This window comes from Passer montanus, unplaced genomic scaffold (assembly GCF_014805655.1).
Source record: "Passer montanus isolate IOZ18808 unplaced genomic scaffold, ASM1480565v1 scaffold41, whole genome shotgun sequence".
NCBI lineage: Eukaryota > Metazoa > Chordata > Aves > Passeriformes > Passeridae > Passer > Passer montanus.
In genome coordinates, this window is record NW_024368930.1 from 6,433,723 (window position 1) to 6,459,990 (window position 26,268).

Sequence of the window (26,268 nt, forward strand, 5' to 3'; positions counted from 1 at the left end):
ACCCACCGTGCCCCTCGCTGGGGCAGCCGGGCCCGCGATGGAGCAGCAAGGAGAGCGTCTGGGCCGGGCTGGGGCTTTCCCAAAAAAGGCCTGAACTCTTCGGTTGAGTTTGCCACTTCCCTTACCACTCCCTTTCCTGTGAGAGGATGTGTTGGGCCGCTTTTCTTTTCTCTTTCTCTCTTCTTTTCTCCCCCACCTCCCTGCCGCAGAGCCGGCGGTCCTGGCGATGCCGCGCGCCCCCTGAGCCGGCCGGGGTCACCTGGCTGTGCCATGGCCAGGCTGCAGGTATGGACACAGCACAGGAGCCGCTCCCACAGCCCCCAGTCCTCCCAGCACCCACGGCACAGGGTCGGTGGGCACGTCGGGGGGCAGCACAGGTTGTGCTGGGGGTGCCCCTGCGCTGAGGTGGGTGCTGATTTGTGCCCCGTGCTGCAGAGCTGGGGGAGGCTGCTTTGCCCAGAGCGAGCTGGGCACAAGGAGCTTCATGTGCAGGTGTAAGGGATGGGGCCAACATCTCAGCAGGGCCTGCTGGAAGGGGAGCTTCCCCTTCTGAAAGTGATTTTGGGGAGAGCTCATCTTGTCTGGTTGCATGGAGGGTCCCCACTCCGTTTGGCAAGGGGACAGTGTGGTGCCAGACATCATAGGGACATCACAGGTGTGTGATGCCACCTGGCACAGCCGAGGGACACCTGGCACATGGGGACTACCAGACTTACAGGGGGCTTGGGGAGCTCAGGGAGGGCGGCTTCTGGGGTGTCTCTTCTCTCTGTGGGGAAATGTCCCCTTTTTGTCATCCTTCCTCTTTCTGCAGCCTCGAGCGCACGCCCTTGCCTTCCCTCCAGCACTTCCCTATCTGCCAGCCCAGCAGCCCCATGGGGAGGCCTGGCACTGGGGCAGGTGGTGACAGCCCCACGGCACCCAGCCCCTGCCAGCGTGGGGAGGTGGGGGTGGCAGGGCCATTAAAGGGTGCTGGGAAATCATCCCTGCAAATCCACACCATGATGGCAGTGCCCTTCAGTGTCCATTGGAGTGTGCTGGCATTGCCTTTTGGTGCCAAGCCAGATGTGCTGGCATTGCCTTTTGGTGCCAAGCCAGATGTGCTGGCATTGCCTTTTGGTGCCAACAAGGATCACACCAGCATCCCCTCTGGGTGCCATCAGACAATGTCCCTGTGGTCCCTGTGCAGGCCCACAGTTCCTTTCTCCCTGTTCCCCATGGCACAGCACACTCCTCCAGAATGGCCCTGGGTGTGTGATCCTGCTCCTGGCTGGGTGCTGAGTGCACCCCCTGAAATGGGAAGGGGATGCTCCTGCCAGGGGATGCCACCCCCTCCTGCAGCCTCTCCAGAGTGTGTTGGCTCAGCCACTTATGGGTCAGCTCTGGCCAACGAGCAAACTGAAGTACCTGGATGTCCCCACAGAGCAAAGCCACACGCTGTCCCCACATCCTGGTCCCTCAGTCACCCCCAGTCCAGCCCAGGGCTGTTCAGAGCCAGGTGAGCTGGGAGGGAGATGGGTGTTCCCAGTCCTCAGGTTGTGCTTACCCTGTTCCCACAGCCTCGACCTCAGTTCCTGTTGGTGCCATAGCCCCTGGTAGAGCTGGGTGCCATGGGAGGAGCGGTGGGATGTGGGTGGGCAGTGGGAAGAAGGGTGCTGGGAGTGGCAGATGGTTGGGAGGCAGAGGAAAGGGAAAAAGTGGGGGTTAAGTGGACCCGAAGGCAGCACGGTGCGAGAGGCAGCAGAGCTGCTGCTGAACCGGGTGACAAGGTCACAGCCATCCTGCCAGCACTTGGGGCTATAAATAGGGACAATTGGGAGTGAAGCACAGACTCTCTCCTTTTTCGTTCCTGTGGGAGCACTGGGACTGTGGGAGGGTTTGTGAGGGCCCAGGAAAGCACTGCTGGGTGATGGCTGTGCTGGGAACAGGGGGGCTCTACCCCCAGGGCTCATGGAGGGCTCTGGGGACAGCTGTGTCCCCAGCTGCATCCCACAGCCTTGCTGTGTACCCTTGCTGAGGAGCAGCATGACTCAGACGGGGCCTGGGGCTGCTCAAGGTGGGGATGCTGAGGCTGAGATATCCAGGGGCTCTCCCTGCCTGCTGCCTCTGCTCCCATTCCTTCCTTCTGGCAGGAGAAGGACCAGGATTGCTGCCCATCACCCTTGGAAAGGCACGGGGAGGTAGAGCCAGCTGTGGCCTGACATAACCACTGCCCATGCTGAGCCCAGCACTCAGCATCTCTCCTACCCAGGAGCATCCCTGCTCCAGGCTGAGCCACTGGTGCAGGCAGGGACAGGCAGGTGACATGGGACAGGGTTTGGTTTAGCACCAGGAGCTGTGAAATCTCGCCACCACCACCCGGTTTCCTTCCACTCACATGATGCCGTGGAGCAGCTCTGACTTCCCCATCCCGTGCCTGAAGACACCAGGGATTTCAGCCACTCTTCCTGGTGGCACAGGGCACGGCCAGGGGTGTGCAGGGCCAGCAGCGAGCCCCTCACCCTGCCAAGCCCCACTGCTGCCTGCAGTGAGCCCCACAGCAGCCCCAAAGTGTGGGATGGGATCCCAGGCAAAGCAGGGGGCTGGCAGAGCATGTCCCAATGCATTTCCTCTTCTACTTTCCTTCTCACTTCCTTTTCTTGCACTTTGTGCCTGCTGCCCTACCCTCGCTTGCCACCTGCAAGGGCTTTTCCCAGCACCAAGCAGCCCCCAAAGCCAGGGGTTCTGTGCAGTAACGTGGTGCCACTCCTCTCCCTCCCCACAGGCTCCATCCAGGAGGCGGCAGGGACATTAGCCAGGGGGTCTCACAGCTCACCCGCGGGCTGGGAGGAGCTGGGAGCGGCAGAACAGCCCCTGAAACACGACCCAACGCCGTGCACCGTGTATGAGGCTGGGACACAGGTGAGGGGTGACCTGCCAGGGGCCGGGGTGGCAGGCAGGAGCCAAAACTAAATTACAGCAAGTCACTGCACGGGGGTTGCTCCTGTGTCTCTGTGGGGTTTGGTCACTGGCAGCTCCCTGAGCCTCGCCACCCTTTCAGTACGCAGGACCCGCGTCCGCAGAGTCACTCCTTCCGATGTCCCGGCATGAGACTTCTCCGACAACGGTGCAACCCGCCAGCAACCACCGCCCCAACGCCTGCTGCTTCTGCTGGTGCTGCTGCTGCAGCTGCTCGTGGTACGTGCCACTGCCCCCCTGGGCTGGCTCCTGCAGGCCCAGTGAGCACCACCCACCCACCTCACCGTCACACAGGCAGGGCAGGTGGTGGAGTCCTGCGGGCAATGGGATTCTTGTTCGTGAGACAAATCTCTCACATAGAGATTTGGAATATATAGAGGGACTCCCCAGTGCTGCCCTGATGGTCTGCAGGGAAGGATGGTCCCTGGGAAGCTCTGCCTTGGAGCAGTGGGTACAGAGTCCAGCCCTGCCCTCCCAGCACTGCCCAAAGCCAAGGACAGAACCAGCTGCTTGCCTCCATCTGCATCTCCTGTCCTTACTGAGGATCTCCAGCTCCTTACTCTCTGGATAGCCCAGATTTTGGAGAGCCCATCTGCTCTTCCTCCTCAGCATCTGCTCATTCAGAGATTGCTGATGGCTCCAGCTTTGCAGCAGCTTTGGTCTTTACAGCCACCAAGAGCAGTGAGCTTGGAGGAGTAAAAAACCCTGGAACTGAGTCCCATGCCTCTCCCTCCTAGAAGCTGCCTTAGGCTTGGTGGCATTCCCTGTATGTCTGCAAGACCCTGCAAGCAGAGAGGGAGCAGAAATCCCAGAGATGGGACAGCTATCCCTCCTGTATCCTGTTCCTGGGCCAAGCAGTGCTGGTTGCTGTGTGGGGCTCAGGCCTGGCAGGCAGTGAGCCCTGGGGGTGGCACAGGCAGGGGCATGGCCACAGCTTTGCCCACCCCAGCTGCCCACGCTGGGGCAGAGGTTTGCAGAGCAGTGCTGTGTGAGCAGTGAGGACGGTGTCGCAAGCAGGAAGGGCTGTGGTCACTGCTGGGCACCGAAATTCATGGGCCCAGGGGAAGTTGGCTGGTGGCTGCTCTCCACTTGTGCCACCAGCACCCCCAGGGACAAGAGGACACAGGGACAGGGAACACCACATCCCCAAGCCCAGCACCTCTATCCCACTATCTGCCTCCAGGCCGGAATGGTGCTGGCACATCACCAATAAACACTTGTTTATTTCTTGGTGATTTTTCGTGACACAACAGCTCACAATCGTTGAGAACACATCAGCTTCGCCTTGGGCTGGTCCAGCACTGACCTCTGCCGGCTGCTGTGGCCAGCTCAGCGCAGTCCTGGCACATGGCCCTGGCACATGGCCCTGACACACGGCCTGAGTGGTGGAGCAGGACCAGAGCCACAGCAGCCCCTGAGCACAGGGACAGCACAGGGACACACTCACATGGGGACAGCAAAACTGCATGAGGGAACCAGGGTGCCACCAGGGCAGTGGGTGAGAGGAAGGCATGGGTGGGGGGTGCTGGTGCCCATGGAGGAGATTCAGTGGTCAGGGGTCAAGGTGGGGTCTGCATGTGTCCCCAATGCCCCTGACTGCCTTTGTGTCTCCCCGTTAGGAACGAGGACCGAGAGCGAGCATGGAGGGCATCCCGGGAGACCAAACTGGAGAGCATCCCAAACTGTGAAGCGTGGTGAGTGGAGGGGCAGCGCAGTGGGCTGGGGACAAGCACAGCATGGCACACTATGGCACTGTCCCCTCTGCCACCCTCCACGGCAGCCAGGACTGTGTTCTGCCCTTGGGGTACACACCAGGGCTCAGGGGTTCCTGGGTGTGTCCAGCCAGCAGCTCATCCCCAGTTCTCACCAAGAAACAGGGAATCTGGAGCCACAGGCTGAATCCTGCTGTTATTCTGCCCTCAGGCCTATTGCAAAGGGAAACTGGGGCATGGAAGAACCTCAGCAGAGTTTGGGCCTCTTTCTGCCATTTAGACCCACTGCTAAGAGCATCTTGCAGCCACAGGGAGAGGAGGGGACAGGCCATTCCCAGGGAGTTTCAGCACAGAAGTGGAAGCTGCAGCAGTATCCACATGTACTCAGTGGGGAGCAGGATAGGCCAGCACCACACTCCAGGAATGCTGGGCACCAAGCACCCATTCCCTGAGTGACAAGTGTGACACACCCAGCCATGGGGGCTCTGTGCAGTGCCTGGAACAGCTGGGTCAGGGTTAGATGTGCTAATTAGCCATGGATAATGAGTGTACCTGGCCTGCTTGAGCAGGTGCTGAGCATTTGCTGGGAAACAGCCTCCCTGCCTCCCTTTCCACCCCCTTCTCTGCCTCCCCAGCTGAGAGGGGTGATGGACCCGTGTCACTCTCTTAGCTCAGAGCTGCCTCTCCACCAAGGGCTTTTCCTCCTGTTGATATTTGTGCAGAGCCAGCACCAAAATACATCCCAGTTTGAGAAATCCAGTCCACAGCAAGGCCATGCACCAGCCTGGCTGAGCAGAGTCAGAACAAACCCCAGGAGTGACCTCTGAAAGCTCCACACCACCAGAACCTGGGCAGGAGCAGCCTCCTCATGAGCACGGGGGATGCGGTCAGGCACAGCTCCTCTGGGGTGGGAGCGGGGATGAGCAGGAGGGACACAGTGGTAATTATGGTAATTATATTATACCCTGGCTGGCTGTAACACCATCCCCTTGCCTTCCCATGGACCCGTCAGTGCCAAACCCACGCCAGAGGAGGTGCAGGGCTGGGCACAGTCCTTCGACAAGCTGATGAAGAGCCCGGCGGGGCGCAACGTCTTCCGGGAGTTTTTGCGGACTGAGTACAGCGAGGAGAACATGCTCTTCTGGCTGGCGTGTGAGGAGCTCAAAACCGAGTGCAACAAGCACACCATCGACGAGAAGGCCAGGATGATCTACGAGGATTACATCTCCATCCTCTCTCCCAAGGAGGTAGGAGGCAGAGCCTTTGAGGGGAGGGCTCGGGCTAAACTCTGGAGGGCTCTTAGGGAGAGGGCTCAGTTCCAGCTGCTGCCAGAGCCCTGTGACAGTTTGGGGATGAGTTTGGCAGGGTAACGGCGGTGGGAAGGGGTTATCCAGCCCCCCAAAAGCCCCGGGATGCTGTTGGCAGTGGGCCGGGTTGTGCTGCGGGGCCGAGACCTCACGAGGGCACCAGCGGGGCGGTGGGAAGGGGATATCCAGCCCCCCAAAAGCCCCGGGACGCTGTTGGCAGTGGGACCACGGGCCGGGTTGTGCTGCGGGGCCGAGACCTCACGAGGGCACCAGCGGGCCGAGAAAATGCTGCATCCCGACCTGCAGCATCCCCGGGGTGGGGGTACCCAGGGCGGGACCACCCCAACCCACCTCCTTGTGCCCAGCTGCGGGACACAGAAGGGACCCAGAGAGATCCCGACTCCTCCCTGCAACCCTCCCCAGCCACCAGGGCTCCAGTGCCAGCATCTTCTGCGATGGAGCACACTGTGGTCTCCCCACATCTGGTGGAACATTGTTACCCAGTTTCCCTCGAGAGGGATGCGGGGATGGGTGCTGGGCCGGGGGCTTGTCCTTGGGTGTCCCCCAGCCCCCGCTTTCTCTCCGTGCCCCCCAGGTGAGCCTGGACTCGCGGGTGCGGGAGGTCATCAACCGGAAGATGCAGGAGCCGTCCTCGCACACCTTCGACGACGCACAGCTCCAGATCTACACGCTGATGCACAGAGACTCCTATCCCCGCTTCCTGAACTCTGCCATTTACAAATCGCTGCTCCAGACCGTCTCCCACTCCTCCTCGGAGTCCTAAGGGCACCCACTAGCCGTGGGGACACCAGTGGGGACACGGTGGCCAGGGGCGGGCGGTGCCTCCTCCCCTCTGCCGCCCACCTTGCCAGACCTCACCGAGTTTTTAGCTTTTTACCTATGAACTGTCACCCCGGTGTCTGGGCCACACTCCAGGACTGTCCCCAGCACACAGCCTGGGCCAGTTCATACTACTGATTCTCTGCCCCGTCCCCAGAGCCAGAGCGAGCTGGGGGAGCACAGGACAGCGCCCAGGGCCTGGCTCCCCCCACACCCCGTTTGGAAGAGGTCACTTTATCCCATCTCCACCACACCTGGGGACACAGCACGTCCCCATTTGCCACCTGAGACCCAGTTGGGGACTGGGTTGGGGTTTTTTTGAGGTGGGGGGAGGTTGGCTGTTGTTGGTTTGGGTTTGTTTTTTTAATCTTAAAATGCTCTTTTGGTTGGCTTTTACTGGGGGACTTGAGGTGTGGGAGGGGGGTTCGAGGAGCATCTCTGTACATATAAAAACTTGTCAGGTTTACCTGGTTCCAGCTGTTTGGGGTGGCCCAGAGGGCAGGGGGGTGGTGCCAGAGGCTGTTTGTATTCCCCATGGATCCAGATGGAGCAGAGGGCAGAGCTCTGAGGTGCCATAAGGGACCCTGGGGATGTACTGGGGGTGGGCAGGAGATGTCTTCCAGCTGCCTCCCCTGCCAGTCCCCATGACCCATCAGCACTGCCTCAGCCCCAGGACACCACACAGTCACCCCAAACCCAGAGCAATCTCCATCCTTGGTTCATGGACCTCAGAGTGGGGGGAAACACCTGTGCAGGCGTTGTTTGCCCTCCTGCAGAACCCACAGGCACCAGGATGCCTCCATGAGAGCTCCCAGCTGGCCCAGACCTGCTGTGCCAGCAGGGACAAGCCCAGGGGTCTGCCCTGACCCCGGGAACAGGGACCTGGCTCCACACAGGATGGGAAGTGTCACAGGGAGGAGACAGCATTCCCATGTTTTGCACAGCACAAGGAATGATTTACTGAAGGCTCAGTATCCAGGATTAAAACATGTCTGTCCCTGCCCTTCACACTGAAACAAAGCCAACACAGGGATTTTGCTGCCAGTCTTTGCTTTTCCTGATCCACCACAGCAGTTTCTTATTTATCCACCCCTTTCCCTTCTCTGTTCAGCCCTTCCAAAAGAAAAAAAGTGCTTTTTATTGAACATATTTTTTAAACAAACCAATTCTTTCAGCTTTTTTTTTGTTTTTGTTTCCTTCCTTCCTCATGGCATGACTGTGTGGAAATTCATGTCAGTAAATTTAGTTTTCTTTGCCAAGCTGGAAATACAGTTCAAGAAAATGTATTTTTGAGAGAGAGCAGCAATGGTTTATTAGGAATGTCAATATTGTTATTACTGGCAGGTTTTTCCCCCAGTCTGCAACCCACCCTGCACAGGGAAGTTTTAGTTCTGGGTTTATTCTGTGAGTAAGGGAAACATTCTCAAATGTGCTCCCAGCCTGAAGGTTGGAGGTTGAACATCGCTGAAGCTGTTCAAGAGCATGGCTGGGGGTCAGAGCCCCTCCACACACCACAGAGGTCTCAGCACAGGGAAGACCCCACTAGAGATAATGTAGTTTTTCCTTTGCTCCCACTCAATTTTAAACACCTTACAAGCAAATCTTTACTTCTGAAACACCTTTTTATCCAGGGTGCTTCCCCTCCCTGGCTCTCCTTGGTGTTATCCCAGAAAATGGAACTGTAAAATGACATGGTACTTTTCTCAAACTCCTGCTTGGGACTCTTGGTACCTAATTCAGGATTGTCAGAAGGCTGTACAAAAGCTCAGCTCCACTCCTCACAGGAACACAAGAAGAAAGGCAAGAGGCACTGGTAAAGAGCTGGCTCCCTTTCCCAGAGCACGAGCCAGTGCTGTGGTCAGCGTGGGTTTTAGATCCTGAAGCTTTTTCAGCATCACTGCGAGGACACTGCTCCCTCCCAAGCCTGGCTTGAATAATCCCATTCACCACAAGACTCGTGAGGCTTAAAGGAGTTGTCAGCATCTTTGAATATTTTCCTTCTTGGGAGACTTGGCTGCACCCTGTAAAGTGAAAGCCCTGAGCGAAGGATGCTGGTGGGATCCCTGCCTCCAGAGCAGCACAGCCCTCAAAGGGGCTGGGAGCACGTTTTCCGCTGCTTTCATGTGGCTGCTCACTCCTCTCCAAACATCTCCGAGGTCTCTGCTCAATGTCTGCTGTCTGGCATGCTGGGAAGCCAGTGGAAATACTTGTTTTTCACTCTGGAAGAGGGAAGCGATGCCATGAGAGATGTGACTGCAAATGCTCCTGCCCTGCCCGTCAGCACAAGAGCTGGAGGGCACAGCACTGCTCCTGGGCAGCCTCAGACCCACAGACCTTCCTGGGATCCCCCAAATGCTGCTCCTGGGCAGCCTCAGCCCCACAGACCTTCCTGGGATCCCCCAAATGCTGCTCCTGGGCAGCCTCAGCCCCACAGACCTTCCTGGGATCCCCCAAATGCTGCTCCTGGGCAGCCTCAGACCCACAGACCTTCCTGGGATGCCCCCAATGCTGCATCACCCAAGTTAAAGGCTATGAGAAGGAAAGAAGAGGGATTTTAAGTCTGGCTGAAAGCTGTTGTGAGCTCAGATGGAATTTCCCCATCAGGTTTTACTTAGCTCCCAGAAGGAGGCTGATTCTCTATCTCTCCTTCACAGGGTCACATCTCCAGATGTGGCACCTGGGGCTGCCTTTGCTACAAGTTCCTTTCCTTATGTGACCCCTTCCAAGCACCAGCTCTGAGCTCACTTCAAACCTCCTCCACTTCTACAGTAGGTGCCAACAGCTCCCACCCATCCCTCTAGCCCTTACCTTGTCCAGATCCAAGCCTCTGGAAAAATTCCTGTATTTGCAGCATTTTCCCTCCTCCTGAGCCTCTCCAGCAAGCCCCTCTGAACCTCCAGGCTGTTTTTCATCTGTCAAGCTACAAGCAGAGCACAAACAGGAAAGTGCCTGGGACTCCCTTTGAAGAGTTTGGGGTGGGATTTTCTGTGGCTGGTGTCACCCTGCTTTCAGTCTGCTACAACCTGGGCAGTACATTGTGATCTTTGCAGCAGCTGATGTTGTTGGCATTTGAAGGCTCAAGATGACACGGAATCAGTGCGAAATCCAGTGAATGCTGACAAGATGGAAAGCAACATCTGATCTCTGCCCCAAAAGCTGTTTCCTGTCAACAGTACTGCCCACCCACTGCCCCAGGCCGTGGCCAGTGGTTGAGATTCCATGAGGTGACAGAAACAAGCCTTCACACACCACGGGTGTGCCTGCAAGTCACATCTCACTTTCTGCTGCTCCAGGCATTATTCAGTCCTCATCCACCTGGACATGGACCACCTGTCAAGTTCCCATGCTGGAAAAACAAAGTGCTGCACACACAGTTGAAATAAAAGTCAGAAACTGACAAAAATGTTTAATATTAGTTTTGAAGAGAAAGTGACCGTACTCGCTTAGATGAGAAAGTAATGACTGGGTGTGTTTAGTGAGCTCTCCTGCCAACCTGTCAGCCTGTGGCTGTGGCTCTCTGCGAGGCCCAGGCCTCCCCGCTGCTGCTCTCAGCTGTGACAATGAAAACTCACTGGGACACAAAACACAACTGCCATGGGAGCCGGCGTGTGGAGGCTGCGCTCGGGTCTGCGTTTGGCTGCCGCTCTGGGCCTTGGCACATGTCAGCAGAACTGCAAGAGAAGGGAGTTTAAACCCCAGTTAGAAACCTCACTGCCAAGAGGAGCTACAGAAAAAGGTAAGGATCCAGGTGTGGGCTTGTTTTAGAAGCTGGCAAGGGCTTGGGGTTTTCAGAAGCAGGGGCCAAAGGGAGCTCTCGTGTGAATCTCTCGCTGTGGCTCTTTGGCAATTTGTAGTGGCATCATTTCTGATCACCACTGATCAGGAGATTTCTGCTCACCCCTGAGCTCTGTGCACAGCATGAAAGAGCCGTTTTGAAATCAGCATCATCATCACTACCCTCAGAGGGCAGAGGCAGCATCGAAAGCATTGTGAAGCTGGTTATGGGAAGAAGGGATATGAGAAGAGAGCAGGGAATGTGGAAGTGAGACTTGACCCCAGCCGGTCTGCAGGGATGAACCCAGGAGCTTCCCAGGAGCGAGGGAAGATCACCCTCTAGAGCCAGTGAGGGTTTGGCAAGCACTTCTGAGCACCAAGTGCCTGCAGCATGGTGGGTGCAGCCACCCCAACACCCCTCAGTGCCAGTAACAGCCCTGGTGCAGTACCTTCCAGCGATTCCCACACTCATTGCACACGACAAAGGTGGTCATGGGCTCGTCGGAGCTGCGCGTCTGCACCTGGCGGGGAAAAGAAGGGAGGTGAGAGCTCAGCATCACACATGGCCCCGTCCCTCTGGCCTCCAGGGGTGGTGCTGGGCTCAAAATCAATGAGAAACCGAGGTTTGGGATGGCAAAAGGAGCTTTCCAGTAAAATCAGTCTGGTGGTTGTGTTACACACATACAGACATCATGACCCTCTTCAGCCTGCCGTTACCTCAGTGACAAGTTTTGGGACAGCGTATTTCCCTCCTCACCCAATCTGCTGCTCACTTCTTGCAGGTGACTCTGGAAGTGGACAAGCCCACAGCCAATCCCTCTCCAAATTGCTCCCCAGGAAGGGATGTGGCCAGCACTGCCATGACAAACCCCTCAGTCCCAAGCACAAGAGCATAAAAAAAGCACTCAAGTCATTCCCATTTACAGAGCAGGAACTCACAGAAACACACTCCAGGTTACCAGGTTCTGCACAGTTCCAGTCTGGTTTGTATTTGAGCCATTAAGGAACTCTGATATTTAACCCAGATGTGATTGCTGCCTCTGACTGGCTCTTGCCAGAAACACATACTTCACTAAAAACCAGATTTTTGTGGCATTTGAATACCACGAGGCAGATCTAGACTGAAAACACTGGTACTCCCCACACCAGTCAGGCAGAACTGTGTCGAGGGGTGATTATGGTGAACTACGTGTGTAATTACCCAATGTGCAAGAGTCACAGTATTTGCATGATGCAAATTAACCATTTTTGCAAGAATGCTGGATAGCTAAATTCTGCAATTCTCCTCCTTTACTGTCTGCTTCCAACATGTTCATAAATGCCAATTCATCTACTTGAGAGACTTACATCTCATCACCCACTAGTGATTTCACTAGAAAACAAATCAAAACACAGATAGCCTCTTGATACTGCTATTTCAAGGACACTGCTGTCTCCTGCTCAAATTCCAGGCAGTCAAACTCCAGTCCACTCCAGGTGGAGACAGTGCTGTGTGCTGGGACAAGCCAGGAATGCTTACTGGGAGCACTGGCAGAGCAAGGCCCCTTGCCTGAGCCAGCCTGTGGGATGCAAGGCTGCTGTTGAGCCAAAGGAAACTCCCTGGTCAGATTCCTGGATCTCCTTCTCTTTCCATGTGTTTGTATGTCAAGTCCAAGCAGATGCAGGAGTCTCAGCCGGCACTTGCACACGCAGTTTGTGCGCACTCACTCAGCAGCAATCTGGTGGCTGCTGGTGCATTTTTGGGTATCTGCACATTCTAAACCACTGACTCACAGCAAAGGCACATTTATCTCCAGATGCCTGGCACACACATGGGAGCTAAAAAGCACTGGTAATGCACAAGGCTTCCAACAGCTGGCCACAGGGAAGAAAAATGCTCTGTCTGCTCACATCACAGCTTCGTTTATTCCTTTTGTTTCACTCATTTCATGCTATTTGATTTTAAATAAGTTGGGACTTATCCAGCTGCAGGTAATCTATATTCTTAATTTGTACTTTTAATACCATCAACATGTCTGAGTCAGTTTCTGCAGCCTCTCTTCCACACTACCCACTCCTTTCTTGTCTGAATCCCAGCATTCCCAGCACCTGCTTTCAGTGTAGAGCACTGCTGAACTTTTGAAATCTTCCTCAGTGCTGCACAACTCCCGCTCTTCTACAAGTGAGCCAAAAAGTTACACAAGCTCACAGAAACATGTGCAGAAGTACATTTTAGACAGCCATGAGTGTTTTCTGTCCACCAGTAGCAAAATCTGTGCTGTGCTGCAGGGCCTGTCATGGAGCAGTACAAGCTCATAACCATGAGAGATCATGTCCTGTGCAGAGGCTGAGACAGGAGCAGGAAAACCAACCTGGGTGTAGGTGCAGTTCTTCTTCTTGCATTTCCCACAGGTGAAGAGGTCAGTCTGTGTCCCTCCTGTCTTGGCCATCTGATGCTCCCGGATTGCTTCTTTTGTCATGGCTTTCCTGATCTCTTTCAGCTCATTACTGGCCATTTCCTTTAAATAAAAAAAAGCAATAAAATCACATCTGCCCAGTTTTACCACCACACCCATTACAGTGGAAACAGCCAACAGGACAAGGCAGCCTGACAGATGGGCATTAAGACAGAAAGCCCGTTCCAGTTCTGGTTTTTGGTTCATTCCCAGGGCCCATCCCGGGACGATGGGAAGGCCCAACAAACCCCTCTCCACACTGCAAACCCCACTGCAAGCTCACTCCATGCACTCTGGCAGCAGCTACTGAGAAAACTGCAACCCTTGCATCAGCCCAGCTAAGCCTCAGGACATCCCCTGTGAGAAGCAAACCCTGCTCCCCAGGCTCCCTCACCTCCGAGGTCATCACTGCAATCTGCTCAGGGGTGATGGCCCCACACAGCACGTTCTTTTTCAGCTCAGGATTTTTGGAGTCCTTCAGGTTGGAGATGCGGCTCCTCACGCGGTTTTTGTATTTCATGTCGGTGTTCTTGACATCCTGGTAGATGCGTAAGGGCAGTCAAGGAGCCTGCAACCAACCCAGAGGCACCAAGCACTTCCCAGCCACCCATGAAGAGCAGGGACTGTCACCCACTGCCAGGATGGAGGGGCTGGGACACAACAGCAGCATCTGCTCTGGGAGGTCAGTGCTGGATTTGAGAGCAGGTTTATGCAATCCCAAAGTCCCAGGGCTTCCAGCTTGGGCTTTTTCACTGTGCTGGAAATATTCAGCTATGCTCAGGTTCTACAACCTCCCCTCTCTCAGCAAGGCAGCCACAAACCCCTCCACTGAGAAAGCCCAGTTACACCTCCAACCCCACAGTTCCTAAACCAAGCAAACTCCTCACATAAGGTTTATGTCACATCACCATGGAACTTGATCCTCACTGCTCCATCCTTTCCATTGCTTTTGTCTAGACCAGCACACTCTCCTCAACAGGGAGCACAGGGAAGTTGCATGTATTTGAAAACAGAATCAAAAGCAGGAAGCAACACTCTGATGGGAAGGACAAAGAAGGGATTACAGTCTCTGAGCTTCCAACTCCACACTGGTAGTTCTTTAGTGACCCAGCCAAGCAGAGCTGGAACCAGACCCAGAACCCTGACAAGCTGCAGCAGAGCATTCATGCACAGACAGTCCCATTTTTCCTTTGAGCACATGGATTTCCCTGCTGGAGGCATGCAGGAAGCACAGTACAGCAAGGATATACTCTTCAATCTGGGCTGCTATGTGCTCACAGTCGGCACCGATGGCAACGTAGTCATCTGTAAGACAGCACAAACAGGAGCTCAGTGGCTTCCAACCAAGCCAGGGCTCCCCAGGCTCAGTATGTCTGAGCTACACATCTGGACAGTTTGCTGGTTTGATTCACGTGCTCTTCCCATCAAATGGCATCTTGGCCTTTGTTCTTGCTAATCTCTGACCCTTTGGAAAAGGGCAGTGATGAAAACAGATTAATCTAGCCAGTCTGTGCCCTGTGCCTCTGTAGGATATGGACTGCATGAGACAGAGCTAACAACAGCCTTGGCCCAAGAACTTATTGGTTTTCCAGTATATTTTTCATACAACTGAAATCAACTGTATATAGGCAGAAATTGAGTTTCATCAGATATTCACGTCAGTAAGTAACTCTACTCAGACCAACTACCTGGGAGGGCCTGGAGGTGTGCAGCATGGGGATCAAGCCTTCCTTTCTCACCTCACCTCAGGACTGTCTGCTCCTCCCTCTTCTCCCACACACCACTTAAACAGCATCATACAGAGTGCATAACAGCCATGGATTTGGACAGCCAGTATGATAAACACCATAAAGGAAGGAAAGTAGGGCACAGCTGAGCTTAGGGAAAGGCTCAAGGGAACTCTTCCCCAGATTTCATATGGAAAGGGTTTTTCTAAGAGCTATGCAAAGCATTTAATGCAGCATATAAACACATGCACAGGAAGGCTAGAAATAAAGACCCCATGAACTCCTCCATCTGTCATCTACATTCCTTGGCTCCAAATTAATAAGACTCTGCAGTGCTTAGACCCCAATTTTTTTAAGGGATCTGCAATGTGGACACAACCAGATGCTCAAACTTCCAGACATGCCTCTCACTCGAGATGGCACAGTCGAATGCAAGCGGGATCTGTTTCACCGCAGATGCAGAGGACCACAATATTTAAGGAGCTCCTGTCTAAAAAGGCAGCAGAGTCTGACAGCAGGTGCTGACTGGCATAAGCACCATTCCTACAAAGTCCATGTACTGAGTTACAGCTTCACTTTGTGCCCCAAGGGTGACAGGAAAGACAGCTTCACTTAACAGCAATCAGAAAAGATCTAGAAAGTGAGGCAAATCCCTGCACACCTGAAGGATTAAACTTCAGCACAGACCACCCCATGCTGCAACCCTGTGTGACAAACCTTGTGTTCTTAACACCCATTACTTTACACATTGTCATGCCCCCAGCTCATGCCAGGTCCCTGTGCAAGTGCCCGAAAATGCTGCAACAGCAGCCAGTTCATCATAGGGGTGACCAGTGGCTAGACTGAGCTGCTGGCAATAATCCTTTGACAAGGCTGCTCTAGAGCAGTATGTCTAAGCTGAGCTGGCACTGACAGTCTCTGTCAGAATGGTCCAGGAGCTGTGAAGCTCTTGAGGCAATGCAGGGCTTCCCCCAGCACTTACCATCAGCCTGCAGAGCTGCTGTCAGCATCTCCCTGCATTTGTTGCGCACGGCGTCGCAGGTGATGGGGGCCGGAGGGAAGGTGGTGATTTTGGGGGTGGTCGGAGTCTTTGGTGGCTCCTGCCTTTTGTTGGAGCTAAAAGAAAAACTTCACCTGTCAGAATGTCTCAGTTTGGGCTACTGAGAGCAGAGAAGGGAGCAGCAGGTATGTGGCCAAGCATCCTGTTAATCACAATACAGAACCAGTCAGAACACAGTGCAAAGTCACTGTCCCAAATCAACACAGAGCACAACACTGCAGCCAACGCCCTCAGCCCAGGCACCAGCTCTCCTGTGGGCACTGCCAGCAGAGGTTTAATCCATGAACAACCCTGCCAACCATCTTGTGTTATCCAACACATCAGCTGCTGCATCACTGGGCATCAAGCAAAAACACCACTGTTGGACACCACCAGTAACCCAAATACACTCAGAACATGTGAGACCATCAACACTCTCTCAATTTGGCAGTGCAGTGCAGATTCATGGTACTTCTTTCCTCTTTAACTTTGCAGGACACCAGGCCTATAACTGCTCTCAGCAGAAAGCAAGCAGAAAGCTCCAGAAGAAGGAGCTTTGCTAAGGAAAACAAAGAAAAAGAAGGAAAATGGCTCCTTCAGCTTTGATACTTAAAAAACACCAACAACAAAGTGTAGCACATAAAAGGTTCTTCCTTTTTCCTGTAATCTGAGCAAGACACTGATTACTCATCTCACAGAAGAGCACCCCTACACAGCCACACACAGCTCATACAGGTGCCAGGCTAGCACAGGACTAAGAAATACTAAGAAATACTGCTTTGCTCTCAAAAATAACTCCATTTCCACCTGCGGGCAATCACGGGCACAGGCAAGGGAATGCAAACACCTGCCTGCTGTGACTGACTCAGTCAGGTCAGCTGCCAGGGGAGCTGGATGGAGACCTGCCTGCACAATCAGCACATGATGTGGGCAGGCTGAGTCACTGCTGCGGGGTCTGCATGCAGAGAAGGAACCTCAACGAGCAGCTCAGCTGGGTGTGCACGCAGAAAGCCTAGCATCTGCACATGGCATTAGTCAGCCCTGCAAACACTGCTGGTAAAAGATCTGGGTTAGCATGATTCATAGATAATTTTCTAGAGCTTTGTTCTCCCCCCTAAATCTAGGCAGCAGTACAGCAATTTTTTTCAGCAGAGATTGCTCTGGCTTTGGTGATTTGGCTGTAAAATGCCCTGTATTTATGGCCAATGCCTGGTACCATTATTGCACAAAGAGACAGGGAAAAAAGAAACCTCAATATTTCACCCATGGCATGCCAGCAACATCTTCTTGAAGATCCAAGTGGCTTGACAAATTTTGTTAAGCTGGGTCACTACTGCCAGTTCTTTGCCATCAAAAATAAATTTGTTATGAACAAGCACTTCCACTACACTGTCCTGGAAGGGATTAGTCAGCCCACAGAAAAACAGCACTAAGCTGGAAGCCTTCCGAATCTGCTGCCACACAAACTGAGCCAGACAACTTTAGGGACTTATCCTGGGAGCTCCTGTGACTAAGGTCATATCCAGTCTGGCTCAAATCCCACAGATCACCACTGGGGCTACTGGATTTCCACAGTTCAGAACCTCACCAAGACCTTTTCAGAAGCATCCATCAGTGAACTTTCAGCAAATGGTTTACATCAAACCAAAGCAGAACTTTGATTTCTTGCTTATATGAATGAGATGATGCACTCTGTGAGGGAGATTGCACTGTGAGCTCACTGTGTTCTTCTGACCAGTAGCTGAATAAAACCCCTTTTAACCAGCTGGTTTTACTGGTCAGCACTGCAGGAGCTTATTAAAGAACAGATTTTGTGTCCAAGCAGCTCAAAACATTCAATAGGATTTACACTGCACATGTTACAAAAAGAAGAAACAACTTAGCCTGTAAATAATCCATTAGATGATGATTTTCTCCCATCTGGAATGTAGAAACTGCCATCAGGTACTTTTGTGCTTAAGAAGCTACACACAAATCACAGGCAGCACTCAGGGGGGTGTATATAGCAGAGCATACACTAAGGAATAACCCATAATTCAGGAATAACCCATCAAAAAAATCACAGCTTCTCATGTTACATAAAATAGTTTGGAGAAAATTGGACTTCCCAAAGGACAAAGGCAAAACATACTTACAGTAAAAGGAAGGACAGAAGGAATATGGTGGTTTGTGGCAAGAGAAACTTAAAGGAGACAAGTCCTGAAATTCCTTCCAAAGGAAGATGGTAGGAAGAAAAATCCATAGATATGGGTTTAGCAAGACAGGTTTTGATTGAGAGTAAGTTTTAAACTGTAAAGGTGAGTTATGAATTGGAAATACTGCCAAGGGCAGCTGTAGAAACACCTTGCCCTGAGGTTTTCTAGGCTTGTCAAAGGGCTTGAAAAAAGCCTGTCAGGGACAGCTTGGGCAGAGGTTATGCTGTGCTAAGAAGGAGCTGCAGGAGAAGTTTCCCTGAAAGCTCTTCCAGATTTAAATTTTGTATCATTTTGGCAATCAACAAACAAAAGTCTCCCAGAGCAAAATGCTGTGTGAGAACTCAGAACATTGACCTTCACTATAATGAGTCCTCAAACACAGGTCTTCAAACCTGTATTTGCAGAGGTAATATTTGATTTTCAGGAAGGTTTCTATCTGCAATTGAATATTTAGATGTTTATTCCTTAGGGGTGGAAAAAAGCTCAACAAGATGCATGGTCCCATCTCTGTTAGCTGATGAGGAAAGATACATTTGCCTGCATACACACAACATCCATGCACTGAGATGAGAGCTGATCCCTCAAGAATTACACCAAACAGACTTCTCAGCCATTCCAAAGACAGAAAATTATTTATTAATGTTTAGAGGTTAGTTTATAAATAGAATTGTTGGGAAATAGTGCTCAAACACACCTAGAAGACTTATTTCAGGAAATCCTTGTGGTTCACACTGTTCCTGTTAAACATGAGAAAGAGCTTGTAAATCTATCCAGGCAGCAAAAGTTTATACATAAAACAAGGCTATGCTGGAACAAAATGGTGGCAAAGCAGCAGCCAGGGACTGCAAACAGAACTCAGGGCTGCATTGGAAGAAAATGCCACAGAAGAGCTAAATTCAGGCCACAGATCCAAAACCTCCTAATAAAGGCAGTTTAGAGAATCCTGGAAAAGAAAAACCTCATGCTGCCAGAGACAGAAACATTAGACACAGCCCATTAAAATGTACTACACCATGGGTCTGAAACTCTACAGCACAACAGAATGTGCTTTGGATTAGAGTAATGCAGTATCTAAACTCACAGGTGCCAGCTCCACGCTGGCTGGCTCAGAGCCTTCAGGTCTTGCAGTGCTAGCTCCAGTCACTACACAGGGATTTCTACATCTGTGCTCCAGAAAGCAAGATGAGTTTCAGGCTAAGAGTTAGTCAAATATTTTTCCCTGACCAAAATGGAAGCCGTAGCCAAAATCTAACAGACTAAGAGGCTGAAATATCTGAATACAAACTGATTTCTTTGGTGTCTTGACAGCAGCCTCATCTGAACCAGCTATCACACACTGAGCAACCAGTCTGACTCCACTGCAGCCTCTGCTTCAAAGAACAGAGACTCTCCTCTGCCAACAAATTATTTTTTTTTTAAGGCAGATTAGTAGTTTGTTTGCAGGACTGGAGAAAAAACATTCCTGTCTCTGGAAGAGAGCCTGGCTCAACAGACTAACACCAGGAGCTGGCCCCTGCTCCTGGTCTAGGCTACATTAATCCATTGGCTTCTGTTCATCCTGCACAGCCAAGGGGATGCTTTGGAGTCAGAAGATGGAGGCTGAATACACGTAAAATCATCAAGGATTAAAAAAACCCATAAAGCTGCAGTATCTGCAGCACATTAAGGCACAAGGGAACATCACCAGCACAAGACAGACAGCTGCACCCCACAAACCCCAAGATAAGTGACAAAGCAAGGAGGGGTTTTGCCCCTGTGCCTACAGCCAAGAAATGCCACACAGATCTGGACAGCCCTGGCTCCCATCCTGCACTGCATCACTGAACTCCATCCTGGCTGTGAAGTCTCCCAAGTCCTTTCATTGCACTACTTAGCAAATCCTTTTTCCCATTTTATGGAAGCAAGATAACCAAAGATACCAATCATTTAAAGTCATGGAGCATCAGCAGCCTTCTCTCCATCAGCAGCTCTGGATCGAGCTGCAGAGGCTCACCCTGAAGTGCCAAGCCTTGAGAGAGCTGAGCAAAACCAAAGAAGTGACAAGAAAGTGACAAACAAAGGCTACAAACATGGAAAATCCTGCAAGCCAGCAGGACTACAGCCTGAATACTCTAAATCTTCTGTCAAACTTGGGAAATTGGCTAAATCACTTAAGAGCCAAATCTAGGAAGCACACACCCTCCTGGGATCTGAGGCTGGGAGAAATTTCTAGAACAAAGCTTTAAATCCCATTTTTCCCCTCCCTTTTGATCACTGTCTGCACTCAACAACTGCAGTCACAGGCAGTGGAAACAGGATGCAGCATTCAAGGCATGGCAAGGAGCAAGCATGCAGCTGACCTGCCAGCTGGGGGACACCAGCCACAGGGAAAAGGGGACTTCTGCTGGGATTTGTCAAGGACAAAGAAATGGAAGTTTTACTTTAGTAATGTATCAATCAATCCCATCCACTGCAAAGGCCAAAAATAATCTTCATTCTAAGGAGTTTAAAGTTAGAAATAAACAAAAACACTTAAAAATGCAACAGAAAAAAAGAATAGGGGAATGTCCTGCTACTAGAAAAAACAACACATAACCAAGAGTAAAAAATATTAAATAAAATATGAATAAAATTTAAAAACTCACTAAAGCCACTGTATTTTAGATGTGTATTTCTGCATTACAGTTAATTAATAACACCACACAGATCAACTTTGAAGAAGAAACACTTCCAGAGTCTCTGACCAGAAATTTGACTATACAAAATTCCTGACTCAGACACTTAAACATAAAAATTAAAGTAAGTTGCCTTAAGAAAACTTAAATTCTCCAACAGAGTCATCTTTGATAAAAGGGAAGTATTACCTTTGGTCTCTTGAGTTACCAGTCTCCCTGGAGGAAGATGTTGGCAAAGACAGGCTTTTCTTTTTGTCCTCATTTTTTTCCTCAGAAGCATCTGTGTTCAAAAGAGGAATAAATTCAGAACTGGTCTTTATGCTACAGCCCTGCCTGTACTCCTCAATGTTTTCACACTACCCACTGTTGGCCTAAAGTTATTATTTTCCCAAAAGGAGAAAATGCCTTTATGGCCCTCCTGCTTCCCAACAGACCTTTTCCTTGCCTCCAAGTAGAAACTAATTCAAACAAAAGCTTTCCTCACCAAACTAGAGAGCACTCAGTTTCCCTGCCTGGGAGATAAGCTTCCTCACAAGACATGCCTCTTCACAAAAGTTTCTTTCAGAGGCTGCTGAGCAGGGATTAGATCAAGTTCTCTCAAGCACAACTCAAAGCAGAATTTCCAGCCAACACCAGCTGAAGGGCCAGTACAGGCTGGTCCTTGTGGAGCTACAGCTTCTTCTGATTCCCAAGTGCTGCTGAAAGCCAACAGCACAACCCTGGAGAGGCTTTCATGACACTGTAGAACAAGTTTGACCCAGAGGTAAATTGTCTGAGTCTAGCCAATACACACCCAACCTAATGAGGAGGCGACAATCAAGGCAGGACAGGAAAACAGCCCTTTTAACACTCTTCCAGCCTGGCAAGAAATGGGAGCCCATAACAGGGAAAGCCTCCCCAGCTGGAAATGGTCCATGTGAGTTTATCTACAGGATGATTAACTAAGATCCTTCTCTAACTCACCACCCCAATCCATTCCAGCACTTCCCTTCCTGAGCTGCTGCACGAGGCTGACAGCACACATGGTGTTAATGCCACACAGAGCACAAGTGGGAGCAGAGGGTTCAGAGCACAAATAACATTGCTAATTATTATGTGATGAGGTATAAGTTAATAGTCCTGAAGCTTTCAATGCTCTTCCAATGATGAGTTGGCTAAACAGGAGCTAAATCTAGGAGGATGCATGATAGGACACAAACTCGAAAGACTGAGAGGGTGGAATTGTAAAGGCTGATTTGCTAGAATGTTTATTCAGATCAAGAGATAAGCTCTCCTGAAAAACTCAGCCTCCCACTGAAGGCAGCTTGTTCACAAGCTGAATCTGACAGGAACATGCTGATTTCCTTACCTAGAAGTTTCTTCCAAGATTTGATGAGGGATTTGGCAAGTGATATCACTTCTTCATCTGTGCTCTGCTTCCTCAGTGCATTCACCGACATCCCAATGCGGGTGGACTGCAAGGGAACACCCCAGTGAACCACTCCAGAAGAGATCCAATATTATTTACTAACTGAAATCTCAAATAACCATGACAAAGTCAAAGCCATGACAAGACAGGAGTATCCAAAGGTGTGCAGAATGATTCTATGACCCTTACAATTTTGGAAGAGCGAGGTGACACTCTCCAGCTTGTACAAATGAACAGAAGACACATCCAGTCTCTCACAAATCCCTTCCCTACACACTTGTGAGTGACGTTCAAGCTTAGAGTGAAAAACTCCAAGATGCATCACAAACTCCAACTTGTAATTCTGCTCACTCCTCCTCAATGTTCTGAATATCAACATTACAAAGAACTTCTCCCACGACTGTCCTCTGTGTTTGCTGCTTTAACCCAGTCTTTCCTCTTTTTGCAGCCTACAAACAAGGTTTGAGCTGTTGCACACATGGTGACCCAGAGCTCTTTAATTGCTAGTCCAAAACCCAACTTCTGCACTATTTTGTTGGATTTAATGTTTATTTTTATTCTTTGCATGAGGAAATCTATTTGGTTTATTTAGACAACATTTTGAATTCATCCAGATGTAAACTTAGCTTTTTACCATAACTGTGCAACTCACCTGCAGTAAATCCAAAGTCATAGGCATACCTTTCAGTTCCTTCAGCAAATCCATTGCACCTTCCTGGAGAGGAAAAGAGAAAGAGAATGAGTGCCTCCGCTTTGATTAAAGAAATTCAACAGCTTGGGAATAGACACAGAAAGTTGAATTCAAAGGGAAAAACACCAACAAGCATTCCCTGAAACATCAGCAAGTGCACTGCTGGGTGCTGTTCCACACAGAGAGTACACCCTGCAACCTGAAGGCACCTGAATCATTGGAATGGGCAAAACAGAAGATCACTGGAGTGCTACAGATCCCTGCTTGTGTATGGTGCAAGTGCAGCATTAGTTTATTATTCCTACCTGCACGCTGAACATTTTTAACACCTGAAAAACACACTGTGAATTACAACTGTCAATGACTCCATGTAGCTGCTTCCTGGTTTTCATATTAACTCTGCTCAGGAGAAAAGAGAGACCAGGAGCAAAGCCAGTGGGCTGTGATGCCGAAGAGCTGGTCACTTGAAACTTGTTCTGTGAAGTCTCCTTACATCATCTCTACATCCCAGAACCCAGGACCAGGAAAAGTCTTACAAGGAATCTCTAGATACCTAAAACTGGCAGAGAACTGGAAATCACTTGTCTCCCTCTAGCACATGCCAGCCTAGAGTAGGCCTGTCTCCATTCAGCTGGCTCTTTCCTCCCAGCCCCCTTCCCTCAAACAAGGCTTCCAGTGTTTACATTTAGCAGCTCATTTACAACACCGACCACTCCAAGCCCAGTTGCAGCACAAGGCCTGCACAGCCACCACTGTAGGGAGGCAAAGCCGCCTGCACTGCCAGCCCTGGCCTCACATCCCATCCTCCCTATGCAGAAGGGCTGCTTCCAACTCATCCCAGGAAGCAATCCAGCTGCAATCCACCCTACAGAACAGATGCTCAAATCAAAGCAAAGCTTTCAGTGCACACAAGCAACTCACACCAGCATAAACCACACACATTTACTGTACCCAGAACGAATTACTTCCCCCACAGTTTCACACCTTCCCCTTCCTCCAGCCCTGAACACCCAAAGTGACCCGGTCTGACTCCAAACGGCAGCAAATGAGGATCCACGAAAAAACTAGAGCAACAAACAGGACTCCAGGAAACTGTCCTACAGGAAGGGTTCTAAGATTAGCCAACACACAACATGCTGCAGTTCAGCACTATCTCCAACGCCAGCCAAGAGGAAATGTTGCATACCCCTCCTGTAAGAAGCTGCCTCTTTCCCAATGAAGCTGGAAGCAAATTCTGCAAAGCTGCTCCTTTCCTATTTCAACACTGATGCTGAAAACCTGCCATGAGCAAGAACAGACATCACAGGCTGTGCTTTAGCCCAAACACACTTCCCTGGGCTGTTCCAACAGCGACACAATTGACAGTGCTTGCCCTACCCATGGCTGGAAGGGTCAGTCCAACATCCAAAAGTTCATGTGATCCCAGCATCCCACCACACGAATATCACACTCCTCTAATCCCTCCTCCTCCTCACCCATCATCTCCCACTCCCCACAGCCCTTCCCAGCCCCAAAATCCCTGTCCACCACCCCAAACCCAGATGGAGGTACAGCCTACCTCCGTCACAAACCCTTGTCAGCTTTCTGCCTTAGCACTTGCATGACACTGTTCCTACAAGCACTGATGTATCCCATGAAGCTGGAAAGCTCCTGTCCCCCCAGGCTGTCACACGGGTCACAGACAGCAGCTTGGCCAGCCCTCCACACTCCAGAGGCCAGTGAGCAGTGTGCCGGTGTGGGATGGAGATTCAGGAAACAAATCCATCAGCACCGGGGCTTTCCCCGAGGGCAAACCGGAGCCCCAGGCCGGTGCTGGTGGGGACTCCCCTTCCAAAGGGCTCCCAGCGGGACAGGGGATGCTCTCCGGGAGGAGAACACCGGGCAGGCAGCACAGGCTGAGCCCCGGAGCGCTGAGGTGTGGGGCTGGGCATGCCGGAGGCCCGGGCTGCGGGGGCTCACTGGGACTGGGGGCTCCCACAGCACCCAGGGGGGCACACAGGGCTGCCCGCCCAGCAACTGGCAGCGGGTGGATCCCACACCGCCGCAAAGGATGGGGAAGGGAGAGGGCGACGGGGCCTGGGGGAGGGAGCCCCACTTTAACGGGGGGAGCGTCTGTCTGCTCCTGCACGATGCAATGAACGGGGCGGCACTGAAAGACAGGCTCCCAAAATGGGCTCTGGGCAGAGGGAGGCCCCTGACAACGGGCACCGAGGGAGCGGCGGGGCTCCAGCAGCGCGGCAGCGAGAGGGGATCCTGCGGAAAGGTGGGGGCGCGTCCGCCAGACAAGAGCCCGGGGCAGGGGGCGGCCCCCCACGCCAACCGGGCTGCGGGGGCCCTGCCGCCGCCACTCACCGCGTTCTTCTTGGCCACCATCTTGTCCAGGCGCCTGGCAATGCGCACGATCTCGTCCTCCCCGCCCATCTCGCCGCTCCCCGGGATCGGTGCCGGGGCCGGACGGGGGTCCGGGCGGGGGGAGCTGCGGTCGGTGCCCGGTGCCCACCTCAGCCCCCGGTGCCGCAGTCAGGGCGGGCGCACGCGGGGTACGACGGGAGTTGTAGTCCTCGGGGCGCCAGCTCCACCCGCCGCCTGCCGGAGCGCTGCCCACGAGCGGGACTTCATCTCCCAGCGTGCCCCGCGCCCGTCCCGCGCGGTGCCGCCCGGCCGCCGGGGGCGCTGCGGGGGCTGCGGTTCGCCCCGAGGAGGGGGCTCGGAGCGGAGCCGGGCTGAGGGACCCCCGCTGAGGGACCCCCGTCCCCGCCCGCGGGGCTGTGCCACCACACGGCAGGAACAGCCGTGTCCCACAGTGCTGCAGCGGGTCCGGAGGAGGCCAGATAATGAGCGCCTCTGCAGTGGAGACAGGCTGAGAGCTGCGGGGTTCAGCCTGGAGAAGAGAAGGCTCCGGGCGGGCCTTCAAAGCCCCTTCCCCTGCCTAAAGGGGGCTCGAAGAGAGGTGGAGGGAGGCTTTGGACAAGGGCCTAGAGTGACAGAGCAAGGAGGAACGGCTTCACACTGGCTGAGGGCAGGGTTAGATGGGGTATTGGAAAGAAATTCTTCCCTGTGAGGATGGTGACAGCACTGGACAGGGTGCCCAGAGAAGCTGTGGCTGCCCCTGGATCCCTGGAAGCGTTCATGGCCAAGGCTGGATAATGCTTGAAGCAGCCTGGGACAGTGGAAGGGGTCCCTGCCCGTGGGAGGGGGTGGGACAAGATGAGCTTAAGGTCCCTTGCACCCCAAACCATTCTGTGACTATTGTCCATGGCTGTCCTGAGCCCTCGGAGCAGTGCTGGAAAAACCGCTGGATAAACTGGATAAATGCTCCCTGCACAAACCGAGGCTGTGCCCCTCATACGGCCCTGGGGACTGCACAGCAGTTACCAGCGGTGAGAGGACGGGAGTCTTGGGGGAGCCAGGCTGGACCCCCTGTAGATGGCACTCGCACACTGTGCGAGGGCAGCGCGTCCCCCGGGAGCTGCTGCTGAGCGCTGTCGCTCCTCCGGCTGGTTCCTGGCAGAGGGAGAACTTCCATGCACA

The 26,268-nt window shown here is 52.5% G+C and overlaps 2 protein-coding genes across 3 annotated transcripts; one reads left to right on the forward strand and one right to left on the reverse strand.

Moving 5' to 3' along the window:
* The first annotated feature begins 131 nt into the window (after positions 1 to 131).
* Positions 132 to 7,976, forward strand: RGS19 (regulator of G protein signaling 19). The gene is made up of 6 exons (XM_039719269.1): positions 132 to 285; positions 2,762 to 2,898; positions 3,038 to 3,174; positions 4,575 to 4,649; positions 5,680 to 5,914; positions 6,570 to 7,976. The coding sequence occupies exons 1-6, from the start codon at positions 147 to 149 to the stop codon at positions 6,756 to 6,758; spliced, it is 912 nt and encodes a 303-aa protein (XP_039575203.1). The 5' UTR covers positions 132 to 146; the 3' UTR covers positions 6,759 to 7,976.
* A 2,212-nt stretch (positions 7,977 to 10,188) lies between these two features.
* On the reverse strand, positions 10,189 to 25,277 carry TCEA2 (transcription elongation factor A2). 2 transcript variants are annotated; one of them, XM_039719268.1, is made up of 10 exons: positions 25,090 to 25,277; positions 22,699 to 22,761; positions 21,987 to 22,092; positions 20,828 to 20,918; positions 15,733 to 15,866; positions 14,272 to 14,328; positions 13,418 to 13,572; positions 12,940 to 13,086; positions 11,038 to 11,109; positions 10,189 to 10,485 (listed from the first exon to the last, which is right to left on the reverse strand). In XM_039719268.1, the coding sequence occupies exons 1-10, from the start codon at positions 25,156 to 25,158 to the stop codon at positions 10,477 to 10,479; spliced, it is 903 nt and encodes a 300-aa protein (XP_039575202.1). In that variant the 5' UTR covers positions 25,159 to 25,277; the 3' UTR covers positions 10,189 to 10,476. The 2 variants fall into 2 exon arrangements, with proteins under 2 accessions (XP_039575202.1, XP_039575201.1); XM_039719267.1 differs by lacking the exon at positions 10,189 to 10,485 and having other exon boundaries at positions 10,993 to 11,109.
* Positions 25,278 to 26,268: the final 991 nt, after the last annotated feature.

Bases quoted from the DNA above. Each gene is read 5' to 3' on its own strand.
- TCEA2 (XM_039719267.1), bottom strand. From the start codon at position 25,158: ATGGGCGGGGAGGACGAGATCGTGCGCATTGCCAGGCGCCTGGACAAG. The intron at 22,093-22,698 runs GTGAGTTGCACA...GTTCCCTTGCAG, and splicing joins TGACTTTGGATTTACTGCAG to TCCACCCGCATTGGGATGTC. The intron at 15,867-20,827 runs GTAATACTTCCC...TTTTTCTTTTAG, and splicing joins GGTAACTCAAGAGACCAAAG to CTCCAACAAAAGGCAGGAGC.
- RGS19 (XM_039719269.1), top strand. From the start codon at position 147: ATGTGTTGGGCCGCTTTTCTTTTCTCTTTCTCTCTTCTTTTCTCCCCC. The intron at 3,175-4,574 runs GTACGTGCCACT...TCTCCCCGTTAG, and splicing joins TGCTGCTGCAGCTGCTCGTG to GAACGAGGACCGAGAGCGAG. The intron at 5,915-6,569 runs GTAGGAGGCAGA...CGTGCCCCCCAG, and splicing joins CCATCCTCTCTCCCAAGGAG to GTGAGCCTGGACTCGCGGGT.